The sequence below is a fragment of the Gracilinanus agilis genome, chromosome 4 (genome assembly GCF_016433145.1).
Source record: "Gracilinanus agilis isolate LMUSP501 chromosome 4, AgileGrace, whole genome shotgun sequence".
Lineage (NCBI taxonomy): Eukaryota > Metazoa > Chordata > Mammalia > Didelphimorphia > Didelphidae > Gracilinanus > Gracilinanus agilis.
The window spans coordinates 180,225,691-180,239,064 of record NC_058133.1 but is presented as its reverse complement, the minus strand read 5'-3'; the positions used below and the strand labels follow the sequence as shown (position 1 = coordinate 180,239,064).

General features: G+C 37.6%; 1 protein-coding gene across 1 annotated transcript in view; it reads left to right on the top strand.

Annotated features, from left to right (window-relative positions):
- Positions 1–13,374, top strand: part of ANKFN1 (ankyrin repeat and fibronectin type III domain containing 1) — a 177,470-nt gene that overhangs the window by 18,970 nt on the left and 145,126 nt on the right. The window contains exon 3 of the mRNA XM_044675075.1: positions 7,236–7,446. Within this exon, the coding sequence (XP_044531010.1) occupies positions 7,236–7,446 (211 nt within the window). The remainder of the gene's footprint in view (positions 1–7,235; positions 7,447–13,374) is intronic.

Below are 13,374 nucleotides of genomic sequence, written 5' to 3'. Positions count from 1 at the left end.
CATTGTTTCCCATGATTACCCTAAATATCTTAAGTATCTCTTGCTTCCTTCACTATTGACATAGAGCTTCTCTCTCTCTCTCTCTCTCTCTCTCTCTCTCTCTCTCTCTCTCTCTCTCTCTCTCTCTTCTTACTTATTCCCCCTCTCTCCTTTTTATCTCTTTCTTATACATATTCTCTCTCTCTCTCTTCCTTCCCCATTCCTCATTCCCCCCTCCTCTCCTCTCTCCCTCCCTCCCTCTCTGATTATATGTCTTATTGTTAATCTCTAAACCTAGTATATCAGAATAGATTGTCTCTAAGATCTTTACCCCCTTCCCCAAGGATCTTATGATTTCCACAGAAGTTCTTACATTGAAGTCACTCTTACAATATACATCAATCTACTGACCCACCAAGTATTTTTCTCACCGCCCTTTTGTGTTTATATGACCATAGAGTTCTATGATTCACCTAATATGTAGCATCACTGGGAAATTCTTGTTATTAAGAATCTTCTGCTGAAACAAATAGCTTTGGGTCATTTTGAAAGCAAATTCATGGATGCAGTCTAGTCTGATAATAAGTATTTATTAAGCACCTAATGTGGTCAGGTACTATGCTCAGCACCAGGAATATAAAAAAAAAAAGACAAAAGAGTCTCTGCTCTTAAAAAGCTCACAGTCTAATGAAGAGACAACATATAAAGAACTACGTACAAACATGATATATGCTAGATAAATAAAGCATTTATTAAGCACTTACTATGTGTCAGGCACTGTCCTAAGGACTGAGGATACAAAGAAAAGATAAAGGCTCTCAAGGAGCTCCCAGTCAAAACTGTGGAGGAGGGATAGATATCAAATAAATAACTTTACAAACAAGATATATACAGTGTCAACTGGACACAGTCAACAAAAGGAAGATACTAGCTTTGAAGGAGAATGGTAAATCTATTATTCATCTGAAACACTTGTCCAAAATATAACTTGGATTGCCATACAATGGGTTGCCATGCAATGAGAAAGAGAGAGAGAGAGAATACAGATATATAAATATACATAGAACAACAGTATAAATATATAATATATACATATATTTATGTTATTTCATAATATACATTTTTACTTGATATTTTTATTTGTTTTTTTACTAACTTCTTCCATGTTCACCTTTACATCAAATTTCTGCCTGATAGTTGTTTAATGTTCTGTTCATCCTAACCTATAACTTATTTATATTTATTTTATATGTATTTTCTATTTGCCTCATATATGATATTCCCCTAAACCCCAGTTGAATATAAGTTCCTTCAGGAGAGAGACTCTTTCTATTTTTTCACATTTAATCCCTAGCACTTAGCAGTATTCTATGCTGTTCTTAAATGAAAACAAGGATTGCCCAATATAACAACCACAACTACAATACCAACATCAGCAACAGTAATAACACCTTAAGGTTTTCAAAGGCCTTTGCGTAGATAAGTGGTCCCTGGGCTCCTTGACCCTTTGGGGGTATCTACAAAGTCATAACCATTTTCATAATAATACTTAAGATGTTTTCACCACTAATTCAGTAAATATTAAGAGAGACAATCCATATAAACAAATCCACAATAATTTTTACAGCATAAAGGTCTCAAAGCCAAAAAGTCTGAGAATTACTAGAGTTATATGATTTGATTCTCATAATAACCTTGTGAATTATTTAATTAATTAGCATGAATTTCATTTAATTAAATTAACTAAAATGAATTAATTAACACTTACAGGTGAGGAAATGGAAGCTGAGAGAGTTTCTTGCCCAAAGTCACACAGCTAGTTGAGCAGGATTTGAATTTAGACTCTTCTGATTCCAAACCAAGCATTTTATTCACTACATCTCCTAGCTGACAAATATACTAAGCATGGTACTCATTAGATACTTAACAAATATTTTTATTGGTTTTTGTTCTATTGCTATTGCTATTGCTGCTTCAGGTGCTACTGTATGGCAAGATTACCAAACACGTGGTGAAAAAAGTTACTTGTTATCACTCAGGTCCTTTTTTCAGCACAATATGAAGAATCTTTGAGCTCTTCTTTCTTTTAGCTGTCGCTTCTACAAGTTTTCTGATCTTATGTAAAGCAAGACTACAGATACAGATTTTATTTTGTCTTGCCAATATCATACCCAGTAATTGCTCATGGAAAAATGATGTTGTATCAGCTGTCTTCAATAATTCAGTTAGGGATCCAGTTTAAAAAAAACACACTAGATTCGACGTCAGAAGACTTGAGTTCAAATTATGACTCTGGCATGTATTACCTGTGTAATTCTAAAAAGGCAGTTAGTTGGCACAGTGGGTAGAGTGCTGAGTCTAGAGTCAGGAGGACCTGAGTTCCAATCTAACCTTAAGTACTTACTAGCTATATGACCTGTATGACCCTGATCAAGTCATGGAAAGCTATTTGCCTCAGTTTCCTCATCTGTAAAATGAGCTGGAGAAGAAAATGGCAAGCCACTACAGTTTCTTTACTACTGAAACATACTGTCTCCTGTTTCCAACAGTCTCCAATACCTCACAGAAGTAGAAGAGAATCACACCAGACTAACAGCTAATTTCTGATTTTATCTGTTTCATGGGTCATAGAAGGCCAAAATTGCATTGCCTTGTGGTGATAAGCCTCTCTCATAGCAAGACTGGCCCTTAGACAGCTGACCACATTTTGTTGCCCAGCTGTGCTCAGACTCTTGCCAGATTATGTGCTGTTGGTGGAGGCTTTAAGAATGCAAGGTGACCTCCATCCATGCAGGGGCATCAGAGCAGAGCTTTGGTCCTTGCAAAGTAACTTTATTCCTTAGATCCCATTGATAAACACTTTTAGACATGCTCATTGGGTTGTTTGTTTTTTTTCATCAGACTTCAATTCTTCATCAAACATCCTCTCACCCTGTAGCAATCAGGGGAGAAGAGATTTTTTTTAACCCGTACCTTCTGTCTTAGAATTGATATTAAGTATTGTTTCCAAGGCAGAAGAGCAGTAAAGATGAGGCAATTGAGGTTTATGACCGGCCCCAGGTCACACAGCTAGGAAGTATCCAAGATCCGATTTGAACCCAGGACCTCTCATCTCCAGGTCTGGCTCTCTATCCACTAGACCATCTAACTATCCCAAGAATAGAATTTTAATGAGACAAAATAAAAATTGCCTGAAGTAAATTCCAGGGCTGTTCTCTGCTAAGTTTAATCTTGCATATTATTTTGTCTCTTTAGGACAGAAAGATAACAATAGGCTCATAAATTTAGAATTGGAAGGTCTCTGAAAGATCACCCAGACTTACACCTGGCTTACATTCCAAGCTGAGGATGTAATTGAGAAATATTTAACAAGATAAATAAAAATACAATAGAATATAGATAATACTCATGTGTAGTTTTCTGAATCAATATGAAAGCTGCAGGGATACCTATGTATGGTTTAAAAAATAGAAGCTTTGTTTCTAGGTGTATATGACACCACTGATCTAGTCCAATCTCCTCGTTTTATAAATGGGGGAAACTGAGGTGCCAAGAAGTGAATGGCCTCATGTCACACAGGGAGGAAGTGGCAAAGCTAGAATTTGAAGCCAAATCCTCTTTTTTTAAAAAAAAAGATATTTTATTTTACCAATTACATGTAATAACAATTTTTACCCAAGTTTTCTGAAGTTATAAAATCCAAATTTTATCTTTCCCTTCCCTCCATCTTCCCAGAGACAGCAAGCAATTACGATCTAGGTTATTATCATGCAAAATTTATTTCCATATTGTTACTAAGGATCCCAAAATAAAAACCCAAATAATATAAAGTGAAAAAGAGTATGCTTTGATCTGCATTCCAACTCCAACAGTTCTTCTCTGTAGGTGAATAGCATTTTTGTCAGAAGTCCTTCAGAATTTCCTGGATCTTTGTATTGCTGAGAAGAGCCAAGTCTTTCACTGCTGATCATCCCACAATACTGCTGTTACTATCCACGATGTTCTTATGGTTCTGCTTATTTAACTCTGCATCAGTTCATGTAGATCTTTCTAAAATCATCCTGTTCGTCATTTCTTACAGCACGATATAGCATTCCATCACCATCATATATCACAATTTGCTCAGCCTTTCCCCGGTTGATGGACATCCCTCTAGTTTCCAATTCTTTGCACCACAAAAAGGGCTCCTATAAATATCTTTGTAAAAGTAGGTCATTTCCTCTTTTAAAAAAATCTCTGGGATACAGCCCTAGTAATGGTATTACTGGATCAAAGGCTATGCAAGTTTTATAGCTGTTTGGGCATCTAAACTCAAATCCTCTTGCTCAAAACATGGCATTCTTTCTCACCTTCTCACTATGCTGCCTCAACTAAAGATATTATACTATTACAAATCACTTTACATAAAGTAGTTCACTGAACTCTCAGAGCAACCCTGCTGAGGGTCCAAGTATTATCATTCCCATTTTTCAGGTGAAAGAGGAAAGATAGAGATGAGGTGACTTTCCTGAGTTCACACCACTTCAATAACTGCTGACTGCAAGCTCATTGTTCATACCAATATACTCTGCTGACTCTGCTTTGTTTCATCATCAATCAAGGAAGGAGCAATTCTTAGAAATGACACCAACTTGATTTTGAAATTCCATTTTTATTGGGGGGGGGGTTCTTCTAAGTTCAAAGAAACAGCTATCTGAAAGATTTACAAATCCATTGCCAAGCCCAGTTGATTGTGTCTCCACAGTGTCTCTTCTTTCTGTCCTCATTACTCCCTACAACCCTATTTTAGGTTCTCAGCACTTCCCACCTATTCTAGCCTCCCAATTATGCCCCTGACATAATAGTTAACACCCTCATCATAGCTAACATTCATTGTTCATTCATTTTCAGTCAAGTCTGACTCTCCACGACCCCATTTTTAGAGATTTTCTTTGCAAGGATATGGAATGATTTGCCATTTCCTTGTCCAGTTCATTTTACAGATGAGGAAGCTGAGGAAGAAAATAGGATTAAGTGACTTTCCCCAGGTCACATAGTCAGTAAGTTTCTGAAGCCAAAGTTCAATTCATGAAGATGTCTTCCTGATTCCAAGCCCAGGGCTCTATCCACCGTACTACTTAGCTGCCCAGATAACATTCATATAGAACCTACTTTGGACCATGCTAAATGCTTCATAAATATCGTCATATATGATCCTAACAACAACCTGGGAAGTAGGTACTTTTATTATCTTCATTTTAGACATGAAAAAACGGAGGCAGACTGAAATTAAGTGACTTGTCTAGGACTGAGTATCTGCGACAGGATTTGAACTCAGGTCTTTCTGACTTCCAGTCTAGCACTTTGTCCAGTGAATTAACAAGTTGCCTAATAAATACAAACTTCTCTTTTGAGCATTTTAGACTCTTCACAATTAGTATCCAACCATTCAGTCCACTTAATCCCCCTCTCGTACACAATCTGTATTCTAGACAAACAGACCTATTTGTTGTTTCTTAATTCTATCCCTTTTCATGGGGTGTTTCCCAAGCTTGGAATGTTTTCTATTCTCACTTCTGCCTCTTACATCTCCAGTTTCATTCCAGCCTCAATTCAAGTACCATGTTCTGCATGAGGCCTTTGCTCATCCCCCCAAGGTTTAGCATTCTCCTCTCCTACTGAAATTAGTTTGCATGTGTGTCATATTTACCTAACTGTGTACACGAATTCCTTCTGATAGCATTTAGACTCCTCAAGATCAGGCATATTTTTATTTCTATCATGCCCTCAGTGCTTCCTTGTGCCCTGCAAATTTTGCTGTCAGCCATTTCTCAGGCATATTCAACTCTTCATGCCCCTTTCTTGTCAAAGATACTGGAGTGGTTTACCATTTCCTTCATCAGCTCATTTTACAGATGAGGAAGCTCGAAGCAAATAGGGTTAAGGGACTTTAAGACCCTTAAAGAGTATTTTGATAGAAATCAGCACATTTGCTATGACCAAACCAAGATCTTGTCTGCTGAAACTGGCTTAAGTCCTGTTCAGAATAGGAACTGGTTTGGTAACCAAAGATCAAGAAAGAGGAAATATGAGGGATGGCTCATAACAAGAAATGTTCAAGCAGACTGTGTCCTAGGAAAAAAAATCCATCCTCCCACAGTTAATGAGTCTCTGCATTCAAATTTGAACTCAGGTCTTCCTATCTACAGTCCCAGCACTCTGCACCACACAACCTGGCTGCTCTATATATTATATATTATTATTATATATTATATATTATTATTATATATTATATAATGTGTATTATATAATTATATAATATATTGTTATATATTATATAATATATTGTTATATATTATATATTAATTAGAACACATGAATTATATATTAAATAATATTACTATATAATCATATAGCAATATATTATATAATCATATGTTGCATATAAAATATACATCAATATATTAAATAATACATAATACCACATGTAATCATATACATTTATATAACATAGATTAATCAATGTGTAATCCTATATTAATTCATATATTATATAATTATATGTTAACATGTTATGACATGTCAATATAATTATGTATAAATATTATATGGTTATATGTCAATTAATGTGATATTTTATTCACATATATTAATATATCACTATATATTTCACATATTGTTATATTTTATTAACATACTATTAGATGTCATAAAATGCAATTTATATAAATACCATATGATTTATATTAATAGATTCATTATTATATCATTAATAAATTATATAAATATATTCATTATATAATAAAATATCAAAATAATAGACTAATATATAACATATATCATATTGTATGTAATATGTAAATAAATAAAATAGAATTATATATTGATATAGAATTTTATGATATAGATTGACATAATCATCTATATTAATAAGGTTTATTAAAATTATGCAATAATTATTCACAGTAGCCAATATATAACTAATTGATAATAATGAGGGGAGAGAGGGGGAAGGAGGAAGAGGAGGAGGGGCATACTGCAAAGATTCACCACCCTAAGAGACTGTAGGGACTTAGGATCTTAGATTGAGCATATGACAGGACATTAAGACTCATCTATAGCAATCAACTCACTTCACAAATGAGGTTCAGGAACTTGTCCAAGTTCACACAGATAAAGTAAGCGGTAAAACAGAGATTCAGACCGCAATCATCAGACTCCAAAGACAGCAGCTCTCTTCCACTGTTGACATGCTTTGTGTTCTTATTCCCCTTCAGAACTTCCAGGGCAATGAAGCGATGTTTGAGGCTGTGGAGCAGCAGGACATGGATGCCGTGCAGATCCTTCTGTATCAATACACTGCTGAAGAGCTGGACTTAAACACACCCAACAGTGAGGGCTTAACACCCTTGGACATTGCCATCATGACTAACAATGTGCCTATCGCAAGACTCCTCCTGAAGACAGGGGCCAGAGAGAGTCCCCACTGTAAGTAAAGCTCTGGGCAGAACCCATGTAAGGCTGCCACAATGAGTGCCAACTTAATGCCAGGGAAAGGCCCTGAAAGGTCCTTCTGGAGCACCAGAAGGGATAGTAGAACTCATTTAATGTAACTAACCTTCTTTCTTTATAGAGGAGGAAGTAGAGAAAGAGGATTGACTTCAGAATGCTTTATATGTTTTCATGTGTAAGCTGTTTGAAAACAGCAGGCCGGATACAAAAAGAGATGAATTGTTTGCTAAACTGGGCATCGGGGGTGCTTTGAAATAGTACACACTGGTTTTTGCAGGGAAATAGTCTCCATGTAATAATTTATCAGAGCTCCAAAAGCTCTTGATGATTTAATCAAGTGATAGGAGAAGGCAAGGGAGTGTGTGTGTATGTGTATGTGCACACGTGCGTATGTGTTTGTACATGTGCAGAGATGTTCCCATACCCTATGAGTTTTTTGGGGGATTGTAGATTTAGGGCTGAAAAAAACCCCTAAAGACCATCCAGGTTAAGCCCCTCATTTTGGTGATAAAGAAAGCTCCGCAGAAGTAAGCATCTCAGACAATCACACAGGCACTGAGAAGCAGGTCCAGGATTCAAATCCCAATGTTTGTGTTCCAGTTCCGTGCCCTTTTCATAGTTTCCTTTGCAGAGGCAGTATGATACAGTGGATGGAGTGATGGATGTGATATTAGAAAGGCCCTAATCTGGAAGTTGTGGTACATGACAACAATCCCTGTTCTGTGGAAGTTGAGCCTGGTGGCTCAATCGAGCACTGGAATTCTGAACTGCAATGAGCTAGGCCAATAGGATTTGAGCTAAGATTGCCTCTACCATGGTGAGTTCCTAGGAGCAAAAGACTAACAGGCTGCCTAATGAGAGGCCAACCATCCCAGGTTAGGAACAAAGACAAGTCAAATATTTCAAGTTAATCAATAGTAAGATCAGATTCATTAGCTGCCATTGCACTTCCAGGATAAGTAGAACCATTCCCCTCAGCCCTGTGCCAAAAAGAAGAAGAAGAAGAAGAAAAAAAAAAAGGATCCAAATTTGAATCCTGCCTCAACCTAATTATATAACCCTGGGCTTATGATTTAATCTCTATGTGCCTCAGTTTCCTCATACATAGAAAAAATAAGGAATAATGATAATAATAATAGCATTAGTTGTATCACTTGAAATAATGCCTGTAAAGTGTTTCACAAAACTTCAATGAATTATATGTGTCAGCTATTGTTTGAGTATTCCATAAAGCAAAGACCACAAGAACCAACTGAGACAGCTCAAGAAATGTATTGTTTGTAAACAGTGATATGTAGTATGGGACCCATGGCTCCAATGGAATCAGTAAAGTCCTGCTAGAAGCCTTTACTTGGTTGTAAACACTCTGTGATATTTAATGTCCATGCTAGCTCAGAAGCAGTTTTATATTTCTCCAATGAATTCATGAATGAGCAGGCATTTGTTAAGCACTTACTATGTACTAAGCTCTGGGAATACATTTTTTTTAAACTTGCATTTAAGATTTATTTTTAGTTTACCCTTGACTTTTTTTAAACATTTATTAATATTCAATTTTAACATGGTTACATGATTCATGCTCCTACTTTCCCCTTCGCCCCCCGCACTCCCCCCACCCATGGCCGATGCACATTTCCACTAGTTTTGTCATGTGTCCTTGATCAAGACCTATTTCCAAATTGTTGGTAGTTGCATTGGTGTGGTAGTTTCGAGTCCACACCCTCAATCATGTCCACCCCAACCCATGTGTTCAAGCAGTTGTTTTTCTTATATGTTTCCTCTCCTGCAGTCCTTCCTCTGAATGTGGGCAGCGTTCTTTACCATAAATCCCTCTGAATTGTCCTGGGTCACTGTATTGCTGCTGGTACAGAGGTCCATTACATTCAATTTTACCATAGTATATCAGTCTCTGTGTACAATGTTCTTCTGGCTCTGCTCCTTTCGCTCTGCATCTGTTCCTGGAGGTCTCTCCAGTTCACCTGGAACTCCTCCAGTTTATTATCCCTTTTAGCACAATAGTATTCCATCACCCTCATATACCACAGTTTGTTCAGCCATTCCCCAATTGAAGGACATACCCTCCTTTTCCAATTTGTTGCCATCACAAAAAGCGCAGCTATAAATATTTTCATACAAGTCTGTTTATCTATGATCTCTTTGGGGTACAAACCCAGCAATGGTATGGCTGGTTCAAAGGGCAGGCATTCTTTTATAGCCCTTTGGGCATAGTTCCAAATTGCCAGCCAGAATGGCTGGATCAGTTCACAGTTCCACCAGCAATGCATTAATGTCCCAATTTTGCCACATCCCCTCCAACATTCATTACTCTCCCCTTCTTTCATTTTAGCCAATCTGCTAGGTGTGAGGTGATACCTCAGAGTTGTTTTGATTTGCATTTCTCTAATTATTAGAGATTTGGAACACTTTCTCATGTGCTTATTGATACTTTTGATTTCTTTACCTGAAAATTGCCTATTCATGTCTCTTGACCATTTATCAATTGGGGAATGGCTTGATTTTTTTATACAATTGCTTTAACTCTTTGTATATTTGAGTAATTAGACCCCTGTCAGAGTTTTTCGTTATAAAGATTTTTTCCCAATTTGTTGTTTCCCTTCTGATTTTGACTACATTGTTTTTGTTTGTACAAAAACTTTTTAGTTTAATATAATCAAAACCATTTAATTTACATTTTGTAATTTTCTCTAACTCTTGCTTGGTTTTAAAGTCTTTCCTTTCCCACATATCTGACAAGTAAACTATTCTGTGTTCACTTAACTTGTTTATAGTTTCCCTCTTTATATTCAAGTCGTTCACCCATTCTGAATTTATCTTGGTGTAGGGTGTGAGATGTTGATCTAGACCTAATCTCTCCCATATTGTTTTCCAAATTTCCCAGCAGTTTTTGTCAAATAGTGGATTCATGTCCCAAAAGTTGGGGTCTTTGGGTTTATCATACACTGTCTTGCTGATGTCATTTACCCCAAGTCTATTCCATTGATCCTCTTCTCTGTCTCTTAGGGAATACATTTTTTAAATGAGACAGTCCCTTTTCTCAGGGAGCTACAATTTATTTGGAGGAGACAACATATGAAAGAAAGTTTAGCTGCAGAGTGGATGAAAAGGATCCTAGTGAGGCAGAAGGCAAGGGTCTTTGGGTGCTATCCTCGGGGCAGATAACAGTACCAAAGATTTGTTGGCTATAAAGTTAGGGATGATGGTAAAATCTGGTGGTCCTCCATCTCACCAAGAGAAAAACAGAATGGATGACTACCACTTTATGTGAGCCCTGCCAAGACATCAAGTACCACGTTAATACACTAGGAGTGCAAAAGCGAAAATGAAATAGTAACTAAAGGATACTTGTTCAATATTCCCTCAATACTTCAAAACGCCAAAGGGTTAACCACAGCTAACACTAATTACCTTCACTCTTACGGTTAAAAAGCTGTTTAGGATGGATAATTTGGAAATCATTTGTTTACTCCCAAATTTCAAACATCTACCCAAAGAGTCTCCTTATACTAGACACAGAGGACAATTCTTATATTAAGAAACTCATCTCTGTTTTTGGCGAATCCATGACCCTCCCCTACTTTGTCTGGGGACTTTAAAATTTTGTTTTGCTGGAATCCGGGTCCAAGAGAATGACATTTTCAAGAAGAGCTTGCTACTCTCTTGAGATTACCAGAGGATTTAAAGAAATGGATTCACGAAGGTGGGGTTAAACAAAAAGTTGGAAGGCAGGCATTTTTGTCACTATGAAATTTATTCTGCAATAATGTCTTTCCCAATGAACCAGCAAGGGAGGGCTTGGAGGGAGAATCGATGGGTCTGAATACCGAGAATGCAGACTGAACAGCATTCTGTATAAAGAAACAAGGAGACTATTCATCCAGATGTTGCCACTGCCATCTCTGCAGTGGGCTGGATGAAACATTAGACCTACTTACCTGGACGCTGCAGAGATTTCTGCACTTTCCACGAAAATAGTGAGACACCCCCCCTTCCCCACCCCCAAGCCCCCTTATGCACATTTAAACCTTCTTTTAAAAAATTTCCAAATCCTAAACAGCGAGACTGAAGCCAAAACACAGTCTTAAGGAGTCTTTTTGACCTTCTATGGGATGGTCCCTAATGAAGTGATCACATGCTGATTATGATTGATAAAAGCTTGCATACACTCTTTTTCTCCAAAGGACCACACCAACTACTTTAATGGAAAGAATACTAGACTCAGAGTCCAAGAGACCAGGGTTCAAATCCTGCCTCAGACACTTACTCACGGTGACTTTGAGCAAGTCATTTAACCCAGAGAGCCTCAGGTCTCTCCTCTGTAAAAATGAAGAGTTCAGATTCCACGACTTCTAAGTTCTTTTCTAACCCTAAATCTACGATCCCTTGAACCCAGAAAAAAACTTTAGAAGCATTATCGTAGCCAGAAGAGATACATAACTCTCTCACAAACACAATTGAATGTTAGATATGTGGTGCATCTAGTTGCTTGACTGAATCCAGCTTCTCTCTTTTCCCCCAGTTTGCTGGAATCCAGCAATGTGTTTCCCTTGGCTCTGTTCTTTGTACAAAGGTGTTCCAATTAGAACGAGGTCAGGATGGAGGAAGGCAATCTGTTCTCTAGGATTTTCAATTCACTTTATACACCAAGTTCAAATGGGGGCAGAACTGCTTCAGCTCATTAGAGTGATCTCACCAAAGAGAAAAGCCATGGTCTGCCACTGAATCCAGATAAGTGAACACCTGCCATAAATGATTGCTCCCTGGAAGATAGAGAGCCATAGTAAGAGTGAGGAAGGTGATTACATTTGGCATTCTTCATCCCAAGGTCTGAAAACCATCTGAAGCTGTAACCTAGTGGTATATAATTCTATCCTCATTTTATTGCAGTAGGAACTGAGGTATAGAGAGGTTGAGACACCTAGTGACCTTCCTCGTGTCATTTCATGACATCATATTTAGAAGTCTTCTAGTTCAATCCCCTTATATGATAGGTGAGAAAACTGAAGCTTGGAGAGATTTGCCCAGTGTCATCCAAATAATAAAAGGGATTTGAATCCATTTCTATTGGTGCCAGGGCACGTATAGAGTGCTAGACCTAGAGTCAGGAAGATAACTTCTTGAGTTCAAATCTGGCCTCTGACTCTTACTAGCTGTGTGACCCTAGGTAAGTCACTTGACTCTGTGTGTCTTAGTTTCCTCATCTATAAAAGGAGCTGGAGAAGGAAATGATAAACCTCTCTCATATCTCTGCCAAGAAAACCACAGATGGGGTCACAAAGAGTCAAACATAACTAAAATGACCGAACAACAACCACTGACTTTAAATGGAACCTTCTCTCCACGATTCAGTCACATTTTAGCCCTCTCAGTTTCCCTATCTATAAGTAAACAGATAAATTAAATGGCCTCTGTGTCAATAACCCTTTGAGTCTCACTCTAAGCTTATGGCTGGCTAACATGTTTACCAGACGTTAGCTTCCGATTCATTCTTGGTCCTGTGAAGGAATGGGCCATTCAGGGATAGGAACTTAAAGAATCATACAAAGAGCCCCAGAAATACTCCCTCAATGCATGGCGAACATAGGGTCCTCTGGCTAGTTGGCTGTCTTTATTAAACTACTTCTTATGTCCTCCTGCCTCTAGGTGGCAGCCCAGTAGTGCAGAATCACCTTTATTCATAAAAACAACCAAAACAACTACTTCTTCAAGGATTATTGGGGTAGAAATAGAATTACTTTACTACTTCCTGTACACCTATTGGGATGGCCTATGAGAATATATCTGAATAGCAACCATGCAGGAGTGTCTATATGAGACTTCAACTAGGAAAGTCTAGACCCATAAAATGTCTGTCAGTGTACAGGAATAAGTAAGGCATGGATAGCC